Raw genomic sequence first — 10387 nt, 5'->3', positions numbered from 1 at the left:
ACTAAAAAAGAAAAAAAGAAAAAGAAGAAAACGATAAAGAATGAAAAAGGGTTGAAAGCTGGAGATACTGAGATCTCTCACGCAGGAATGACGAAGTGGGTGTCTCCAGGCTCCAGCAAAGGAGCTTTTGAAAGCTTTTTATTTATTTATTTTTCCTAAAAAGAAGCTCTGGAGAAGGAAAAAGGCTGAGAAAATAAAACTGAATTAGAAATGTCTCAGTTCTTCTGATGAAATTGAGCGTTTTCGACCCAGATCTTTGTTTTTTTACAACATTCATGCAAAATATAGATATATAAAAGACAAACTTGTGTTCTTAAGAGAAACAGAGTGCTGCTTCTCTGCTTCTTATGGGAGATGGAGAGAATAAACAGCTAAAGCAACTTAACCTGCAAACTAGTACCTTACTGTGTCTCCCAGATGAAAAGGAAGAAGCTTTGTATTTGAACAAACCAAATATTTGGAATTTTAGAAGTTTCATTAATGAAAATGAAGTACAAGAGAGAAAGAGAGAGAATCATCAGTAAGCATGATTATCCATGCCTTTAGATTGTTAAAGAAACGAAGAAAGGACAGTCAAGGGGCTTTTGATATGGAAATGAAGTTATATACTAATATATATATATATATATATATATAATAGTTACACCTATTTTATATTCAACCCAAAAAACTCATCATATTTTAATAATATGGATGCATGAGAAAAGCAAAAGGGGTTGGCTTTTTTTTTCTTTTTGTTTTTTGAAAACCAGACCAAAAAGGCTATAAATATGAGGGGAAGGGGAAATGATGATAATAAAATGATAAAGAAGGTAAGAGGCTTTTAATGAGAAAGAAGGTGAGATGGACACTTCATCTACCCACATTTATGTATTCCACAGGTACATTTCAGAGACCTTGATTGAATAAATACTAATGGGCCTCTTCATCTGCTAAAACTACAGACAATGCCACCATGCAGGCGGCCCTGCATCTGAGGGAGTTCACCAAAATGTCAACATTCATGACTCACCTCATTTTAATAATTAAATAAATTAGACTATTCAAATCTTAATGTGTTAATTTAATATTGATGATCCAAAAAAGAAAAGAGGAAATGTCTACATTAGCAGCCAAAAAGGAAAAAAGAAAAGATACTGTAGCTTTACAATTAATGTGCCAAAAGGTGAGGTCTCCGTGAAGTAACTAGGATCATGTCTAATAAAGTGGAGGTCACTAGTTTGAATTCGAATAATTTTAAGTGGCCTATTTGTGTTTTACTTATGTCTTACTAAGAATGATGTGGCTATTAAAATCACCATTTGATCAAAATTCAATAATGATCAATTACAAGTTCAATTGTAATTTTAATAGCCACATCATTCTTAGTATGACACAAATAAAACACAAATAGGCCACTTAAAATTACTCATTCTAATCCCACTCCTACATTTCACTTTCAATATTTTATTTAAAATTTTATTTTTTTTACACTTTCACTATTCTCAAAGAGAAGCGAATCATATTGATTTTTTTTTTAATTAATTTATCTATGCATTTTTTTATTTTTATTTTTATCTACAATGCTCCACAAATTTGCTAAGACTATAATGGTTTGAGCTAGATTTTTGTTACATGTCCGTAAAAGAACAATCTAAAATGGTTTGGATAAACATGTTACTTTTGTTGTGGTTAAATTGTCCGACAAAATGGTCTTGCAGAAAAGCCCAATTACATGAGCTGGGTTCACACTAAACAATAGCTCACTCACTCATTTGGGCCAAGTTAATGGATCAGCACACAGAAGTTACTAGCTCTCTGGTCTCGGCCCGCTCACAATATATTACTAATTACGAAAATATTTAATTTACTATAATTTTTATTAAAACTTCCTTATAAACTTATATAATAGTAGTACACATAAGTGTCACTTGACACAATATAATTAAAAAATTAGGGAAACTTCATAAAACCATCATGAACTTTCAAGCGTTTTGAAATTAACCCTTTAAAGTTCAAAAACTCTCAATTAATTAGGTATTAAACTTTGAATTGCAAAGATTAATTAGGGCGTTGGTCAGGATTTAATGGAACTAAAAAAAACACATACCCCTAAATCTTTGTAATTTTTTTTTTATCTTATTTGTTTATTAAAAAAAATAGAATTATGAGAAATTTGAAAAATATTTAACGGAATATCCTAACGAATTGAGGACATTGCAAAAAATTGAAAGTTCAATACCTTCAATCGAGAGTTTTTGAATTTCAGAGTGGTAGTTTCAAAATACATGAAAATTCGAAAAGGTTTTGTGAAATTTTTTTCAAATTAAATAACAAAATTTAACAAATAAATTTAATTATTTAATAACTGAAGTAAATGCCACGTTAACTGATACCAAATTTATAGTAAAAACTATAATAACTTGACTGTCACTCGTATAGTATCATCATCCACCACTTCAAGGTTATAAAACTCATAAAAATAAAAATAAAAATAAAAAAATAAATAAAAAGATGATTTTGTTATGATGAGACCACGTTGTATGGGAAAATATCTTTTCTTTTCACTTTAACTTTTTTAATACTATTAAATTATTAATTAATTGTGTGCCGCCCACCTATTTGACCACGTCTTTTTGCAACTTCAGAGACCCTATTGCCCTACTTGTGACTTGTGAGTGACACCCACATGCATAAAGGGGACTAACATTAGCTTAGAAAATGGATTCTAATAGAGTAGTGCATGGGCCCCAACACTTTATTTTATTTATTTTAAAAAAACTTTTATTTTATATAAAACGGACTAAATAATAACAATAATAACAATAATAATAATAATTTATGGTGGTGTTCGTAAGATTGCCAAACCGGCCAAACCAAATCACCTTCAAGGATGGAACTAAAAGTTCAATTTTAAAGGGGCAATTAATACCGTGTATATATATAAAAGCTTAAGCTTAAGTTCATGGGTTTGGATTCAACAATACTATATTAACCACTCACATTTTTTTGTAAATTGCATATGTGAGATTCTATTCTTTTTACACTCACACATATACTCAATAGCTACATCAGCACCAACGACAAATGAAATAATAGTCTTGGGGGAGTGAAGCTGATAGTGCAAGATCATGCATTAAGGACCGGTCTCTTTTTAATTACTTCCACTGAAAAATTATGAGAGGGATAGTTGGTGAATGGATGGATAAATCTTACAAAGCATTATGTCTTCTACAAGATTTATTTAAAGAAAAAAATAAACATCAACAAAATAGAGTCAAAACACTCTATAAGTCAATTCAAAAGTCACAATCTGTGAGAGATACTATCAAAGAATGGTAAATCGCTAAAAGATACTTTTCCATAATCTTTTCATTTGCAAATCCTCTACAGCTCCAGCACCTCATGGTCCTCATCTTCGTCTTGTTCAGGCAATACAGGTCTTTTAGAAAATTGGATGTTCCTTAATATTTCTGCATTCTTAATAAAATATTTCTCTAAGTCTTTCATATATGCCGATGCCCTTGACTCTTCAATCTTGATGGTCTTTAAACAATGTCGCCAACACGAAACTGGAAGAAATTTGCAACAATTGGGATTCTCCCCTTTACGAACACGGTTTTCATAGGAGAACTGAAACTCAAGCATGAATTAATTTAGTAACGTTATAGAAACGTTCAAACATCATCCTAATTTATGTTTCTTCCAACATACAAAAAAAAAAAAAAAAAACTCAAGAGTTAAAAAGGGAATTAATCTGCTTTAGGCAAAAAGTAAAAAGTTGTTGAAACATAATTAAAAAATATGAGCACGTCATGATAGCAATAACAAGCATATTAAAGAAATAAAATATATGCAATACCTTGAAAGATATATCGTTAAATATGTATTCATATCCATCCTCCATCCATTCTATAAAGAGAGTCTCTAGAAGAGGGAAAATCCACAATAAGGCATCCACAAGTTCTGTGATTTCATATATTTTACCTGGATGATCTATTATTAGCTTCAATTGCTTGACATTATATAAAGGGGATCGTAGTGTTTCTCTCAATTCTTTTGGAGCAATCACATTCTTCACAAAGTAAACAAAAACACTTGTTAGATTTTTATAATATATGAGAATAATTAATGTACACAGTAACAAAGAATACAAAAAATAAACAAATAAATAAAGAGAATCAAATAAAAGAAACTAGAATACCTCGGCATATTTAGTAGTCCAAGTCAATAATTTCGGGTGATTTAACTTTTCAAGGAATTCAATCTTTTCAGCATCCAAATAAGCATCCCTCTTAAAGTAGATGCTAACTTCCGATAGCGTCAAACTCTTGGAATAAAGGGATATAACATCACCATAATAATCGAGTTTACGTAAGTTAGGAGCAACAATGTCAACTTCAACTAGCCTCTTGCAGCAAGAAATATTCAAACTTTTCATGCGATCACTTGAAATCTTAATCCTTTTTAACATATTGCAAATGCATAGGTCCAAGCTCTCAATGAGTGGATAGTTAGAAAGGATACCGTGTAACCATTTGTCTGTCAAATTGGGTAAACATAATTTTAGCTTCTTTAGATTTGGTGCGTCCATCTCAAAGCTTGTAGGATTAATATAGAGCAGATCAAAGGCAATGAGTTTAGGGAGACTTGACATATGTATAATTCTCAATCCATAACAACCAAATGGTTTCTCTTTTACAACGGGACAACTAGCAATTAGGGTTTGGACAATTTGCTCATCCACACGAACTCGCAACCAAACTGACTTGTAACTGTAAAACTCTTCCTCATACAACATCAACTCAGTTACTTAGGCACCTGGTAATAGTGATTGGGCCGTAAATTAAGAGTCAACTCTTTTACATTGCTTTCAATTACATACCCAATCAAACGGTTCATAAGAGCATAGTCTGACGATCCATATATTTGGAGCTTTAACTTGTTTATACTTACTCTTTGCCTATTGCAACTTGTTAAAGTTCTCTCCAAAAAATAATTGAACTCCTCTTGATCGATCCTGATTTTTTGCTTTTTCTCATTGCATGAATTCTCATACAAAATTGACCTTTTCATGTTTGAATCAAATTCCGGAATGGGGAATAAAATCCAAATAACGTTTTGCCATCTCTTGAATAATATACTAAGTTGAAGTATTTGTTTCAAGGGGACGAACAATAGAATATGTTCCACAATAGCTTCCGGCAATTCGGATATCCGGTCATCTTTGTGCTTCATTATATATGCTCAAAGCTTTCTCCAAACCTATATGGATTTCAATTTAACAGATATAATAATAATAATAATAATATTTGATCATAACTGTAAAGAAAAACCCACAAGCATGTAAATAAGAAAGCAGTTTTTGTCTCAACGCATTTTAGAAAAAGAAAAAGAAAAAGAACAAATATTTACCATTTTGTTTGTATTTAAGTTGTTTGTTCAATTTTTTTTTTTAAAAAAAGAGAAATAGCACAAGAAAAAAAAAACATGGAGCATAGCTGCAGAGGAAGACTAACCTTTTACCCTGGGCGTTCGAAACTTCGAAGGTTGTCGAAGAAAAGAGAAAGAAATCTTTGCAGGGGCGAACACGATCGACGACGGCAACACTCTCTCTCTCTCTCTCTCTATATATAGGGCGGTGAAATAGCTAGGAGTCCAATCTTTTGTAGGAAACCCATTTAATTAAATAATTAATATATATTCCATCACCGCCTTTCGAAACAAATTCTGCTAGACGAAGACTTTGCTTCTAATTCCAAGCTTTAATTAATTAAGTCATTTATTTATTTTAAGCCAATATTCTAGACTTTCTAGTAAATAGCGAATTAGGATCCTACCGCATAGAATTGCATAACACTTCAACTAAAACTGTGCGGTCGGTTTTGTTCTTTGCCTTATTTAATAAATAACAAATAATAAAATATAAAATATATATTCTCTGACTCACGCCGTTAGCACAAGAGATATAAAACTGTGCCGTTTGAAACCAAGAAGCACGGCTGCAGTGACCTCCCTGCACAAGAGAAACCAAACTTGCAAGAGGCTTCGCCGGAGCCGGAGTGAAATACGGAAAACGCGGTTGCCTTGCTTGTCCGGTGCAGAGGAGAATCACTGATTCTCCTCTGCACCTCCATAATTTCCACCCAACGGATCCTCTCCTCCCTAACCCTCCATCGATTCAAGCGCAGCACATTGTTCGTCGACGTTCTTTCCGTCGAAGAGTTCCCCAGAGACCTCCTGCTCGACCTTTTGCCCCCCGATTTCGACTTGATTTGCTCGCACCCAATGTTCGGACCCCAGAGCGCCAGGCACTTCTTTGTCTACGAGAAAGTTCGAATTGGCGACGAAAAATTCAAAATTTCCCGGTGCGAGAAATTTCTCAACGCGCGTGTTCGCGAGAGAAGGTTGCCAAATTGTGGAGATGAGCTGCGCCGAGCACGGCAAGCACGCGGCGGGGTCGCAGTTCATCACCCACACGGTGGGAAGGGTGCTGGAGATGCTGAGCTTGGAGTCGACACCCATTAACAGAAAGGGTCACGATAAATTTTTGGATTTGGTGCAGAACACCGCCGGAGATAGCTTTCATTTGTACTACGGATTGTTCATGTACAACAAGAGCGCGCTTCAGATGCTGGAGAGGTTGGATTTGTCTTTCGATGCCTTGAGAAATGAGCTCTTCGGCCAGCTGCATAATGTGGTGAGGGAACAATTGTTTGTGAATGTAAGGCACTCCGGCTCCGGCGAAGCCTCTTGCAAGTTTGGTTTCTCTTGTGCTACTGTGCTTCTTGGTTTCAAACGGCACAGTTTTCCATCTCTTGTGCGAACGGCATGAGTCAGAGAATATATATATTCTATTTTTATTATTTATTAATTAAGGCAAAGAGCAAAACGGCACAGTTTTACTTGACATGTTATGTAAAACTGCCCCGTTTTGCATAATAGTTTATATGAGATAGTTTTCACTACCGCATAGAAGTTAGATTTCAGTTCAAGAATATTCAGTTAGTAATAGTTAAGGGGTATTTTTGTCCCAAAAAAATAAAAAGATAAAAATACTCTTCCACTGTAATTAACTAGATATTTTTCAGTTTATTTAAACTGGAAAAGATCCTATTTGGTAAATAGTATACTTTCTATCTTCATATGCCCTCTAATAGGATGAAAAATAGATTGAGAACATCAATTAATTCAAATCAACTAGACACCATCAATAGTTATATATCCATCCCTTAAAGTTAATTTTAAATCTTCCAAATACTAGAAATTAAGAAGAGTATTGCTGTTTTTTCTTTTCTTTTTTTTTTTTTTAAAAAAAAGTGAAGAACATAATATTGCTAGTTACGAGAGGGGTATAGATAACCAAATTTTTTGATAATCAGACAAAACTATATAAAAAAAAAAAAAGTCTTTTTTGGGGGGCCGGGAAACAATTAATTTTTAAGGGTCCACCTTATAAAAATATAGAATTTTAAGGAAATTTCAAAAAAAAAAAAAAAATTGGTCCACCCTTAATGCTTTTTCAATAACATGCACTAGAAAATCAACATGACAAATTTATTATGTATGACAAGTTGGTGAAAGCTTGGATAAATCTTACCAAACATTGTGTCTTCTACAATATTTATTAAAATTTAAAATAAACATAAGCACAGCCGAGTCAAAAGATCTTACAAGACATTTAAAAGTCAAATTTGTTAGAAAATTTCAAAGAATTATGAATACTCTAAAAGATATATACTTGTTTTAGTGTCTTTCTATATATGTGCACTACATTCTCTATAGTTCTTGATCTTAGCACTCTTTAGGCAATTGAGATGTTCTGTTCTTGAGTATTGGAATAGCTCTCCAACATTTCTGCATTCTCGAAAAAATACTCTTTGAGATCCTCTTCTTCATCTATAATTTTTGAAGAATTTTCAATCTTAATAGTCTTTAAGAAATGCCGCCAACAGAGAATTGAAATAAATTTGCAAGAACTGGAATTTTCCAGTTTGTGAACATAATTTTCATATGAGAACTGAAATACGAACACAGAGAAATGAATATTATCAGAAAAAAAAAAAAAAAAAGTAAAAAAAAAAGCATCATCTTAACATTCGCATCTTCCAACCAAAAATAGTTCAATAGTGAATATTATTAGTGGTGTTTAATCAATCTACTTTAGGCCAAAAAAAAAAAGAAAAAAAGAAAGAAGAATATAGAAATATGAAAAGAAGATAGCACTAACAATCATTTTTCATTATTGCATTTTATTAATACCACCATTAACTTTTAGCATCTAATGTCAGTGCTACAAATGAACCACAAAATATCAAATATATAAGAGCTGATATTAAATAATTATCACTAAAGTAGTAGGATTCTTCACAACAGCAAAAATGTTGCAAATTAAAATAAAACTTTCAATAAAGTAAAGAAAATAATACAAGTTTTATGAAAAATGATTGCTTCTTAAATGAAATGGTTGGCCCTTCAATACATTGGACTCAATTGATAAGCCCATCACCTCTTCCAATAGGTTTTGGCAATTCGGATATCCGATCCATTTTGTCCTAAGGTTCAAAGCTTCCTCCAAACTAAGAGAAACGTCCTAATATAATAATTTGATTAGTAAGAAACTTCCCAATATAACAATAGTAATAGTATTTTGTAAAAAACAGTTTCCTCCCCTTCCCGTTCTGTTTTTTTTTAGGTGTTCTCCGACTAGATCAGCAACTTCGGCCTCTTCGCTATGCGTCTATCCACCGTATTGTGCCGTTCACAGGGGTGGAACTAGGAATTGTAGTGTGTGAGGGGATGAAATTTTTTTTTTGGTTGGGGAGATGGACCGACTTATATAATACAAAATTACATAGATACATATAATTTTTTTATATATATATATTTGTGCGTGTTTATATAAAATAAAGCATAGAAGTCTTACATTTAATCTCATATCATCGCAAATACACAATAGTATAAAAAAAACTAGCAAATTAATAGCTTAGGAAAAAAAAAAAAAAAAACTAGCAAAATAGACTAAACACAATCTATAGGGTCCAAGAAAAATGTATCTTTGAGTGTGAACTTTTTTTTCCTAACAATCACCTGGAGCCCCAAATAGCAACAATGCTAAGAGTTGAGCCAAACAATTTTGCAATTATAAATTATTAAACCATTTAACTTGTGATGTAAAAACAAATATTATAAAACTAATGACTTAAAATAACCACTCAAAAAACTGATTGCTGGTTAGAAGCTACTCAAAGAGTCAAAACCATTTAACTTTTTCTTTCACATATTCAATAAGAGTCCTAAACCAAATTAAGTTTTTGACTAGAAGTGAACTAGAATATAGAGGGAAACTAAATGAATTGGGTATTTTAGGTGTTTTTATGTTGAAAGAGGAGGCAAAACTAAAATGATAATGATAATGATAATAAATTTAAAAATTTAAAAAGGGACACAAGTAATTATTTTTTTGGGGGGCAAAACTAAAAAATAATAATTAAAATGGACACAAATATTATGTTGGGGGGCAAAATTAAAAAAAGAAAAAGAATTAAAAAGAGACACAAACAATATTTTGGGGGGACAAATATATGATTTTTGGGGTGGACAAATTTATAAAATTAATATATTTGAAGGACATTTATGAAAAATTGTAAAATTTGTAAAATTTTGGGTCCACCCCTGACCGTTCATCTCCTCATCGGCCGCTGCTGTTACTTGTTGGTTGTTTGTTTGTGTTTTTTGTTTTGAATAAAATGGTTCTTCTCTCTAGATCTGCCCTTATGAGCGAGGATAAATAATTAGGTGTGAGGGTTATTTCTCACAGCCTGTATAGTTTAATGTGAGGGGTTATCTCTCATGGCCGATTTTAAATAAATTGTGTTAGAAAATTTGGCTACTCATGTCTTAGATCTAGTCTACTCGGAGCAGATTTACTCTTTAACTATATTTGTAAATGGGTTAGCGTAAAATTGAAGTCATAGATAACACTTGATTGTAAGAATTTTTGTTTATATCTATGACTTTATAACCTCATAGCATGCGGCTATGATTTTGCAGAGCTTTATGCTTTGTGCTGTAAGAGCTTTTTGCTCTGCTCTGTAATAGCTTTATGTTTGTGATCTTTAATTAATGAAATTCTTATATTTCCGTTAAAAAAAATAGTATTTTGTAAAAAATAAAATAAAAATAAAAAAAAAGGGGGAAAAGTACAAATTAATACCAATCAAACTCCTACTCCATTGTAAATGTCCCCTCAAAATTACTTGTGTCAATTTTCTCCTAAACTACTAACAAATGTCAATGTATCCCTTAAAGCCAATAAAAAGACAAAAATAAACCTAAAAAATTTCAATAAGACAAAAATATCCTTATAAATTAGAAAAAAAAAATGCAAAAAACAAAACAGAAAAAA

At 32.1% G+C, this 10387-nt stretch overlaps 1 protein-coding gene and 1 pseudogene across 1 annotated transcript; one reads left to right on the top strand and one right to left on the bottom strand.

Annotated features, from left to right (window-relative positions):
- Window positions 1-3366: 3366 nt before the first annotated feature.
- Window positions 3367-4780, bottom strand: LOC132185450 (uncharacterized). The gene is made up of 3 exons (XM_059599222.1): window positions 4184-4780; window positions 3842-4054; window positions 3367-3612 (listed from the first exon to the last, which is right to left on the bottom strand). The coding sequence occupies exons 1-3, from the start codon at window positions 4778-4780 to the stop codon at window positions 3367-3369; spliced, it is 1056 nt and encodes a 351-aa protein (XP_059455205.1).
- A 1265-nt stretch (window positions 4781-6045) lies between these two features.
- Window positions 6046-6814, top strand: LOC132185449 (arogenate dehydrogenase 2, chloroplastic-like; annotated as a pseudogene).
- Window positions 6815-10387: the final 3573 nt, after the last annotated feature.

The sequence above is a fragment of the Corylus avellana genome, chromosome ca6 (genome assembly GCF_901000735.1).
Source record: "Corylus avellana chromosome ca6, CavTom2PMs-1.0".
NCBI classification, from domain to species: domain Eukaryota; kingdom Viridiplantae; phylum Streptophyta; class Magnoliopsida; order Fagales; family Betulaceae; genus Corylus; species Corylus avellana.
This window is presented reverse-complemented; position numbering and strand designations above follow the sequence as displayed.

Coding starts and splice junctions, on each gene's coding strand:
- LOC132185450 (XM_059599222.1), bottom strand. CDS start 4,780: ATGTTGTATGAGGAAGAGTTTTACAGTTACAAGTCAGTTTGGTTGCGA. Junction 4,055..4,183: donor GGACTACTAAATATGCCGAG/GTATTCTAGTTT, acceptor TACTTTGTGAAG/AATGTGATTGCTCCAAAAGA. Junction 3,613..3,841: donor TTAACGATATATCTTTCAAG/GTATTGCATATA, acceptor CTTGAGTTTCAG/TTCTCCTATGAAAACCGTGT.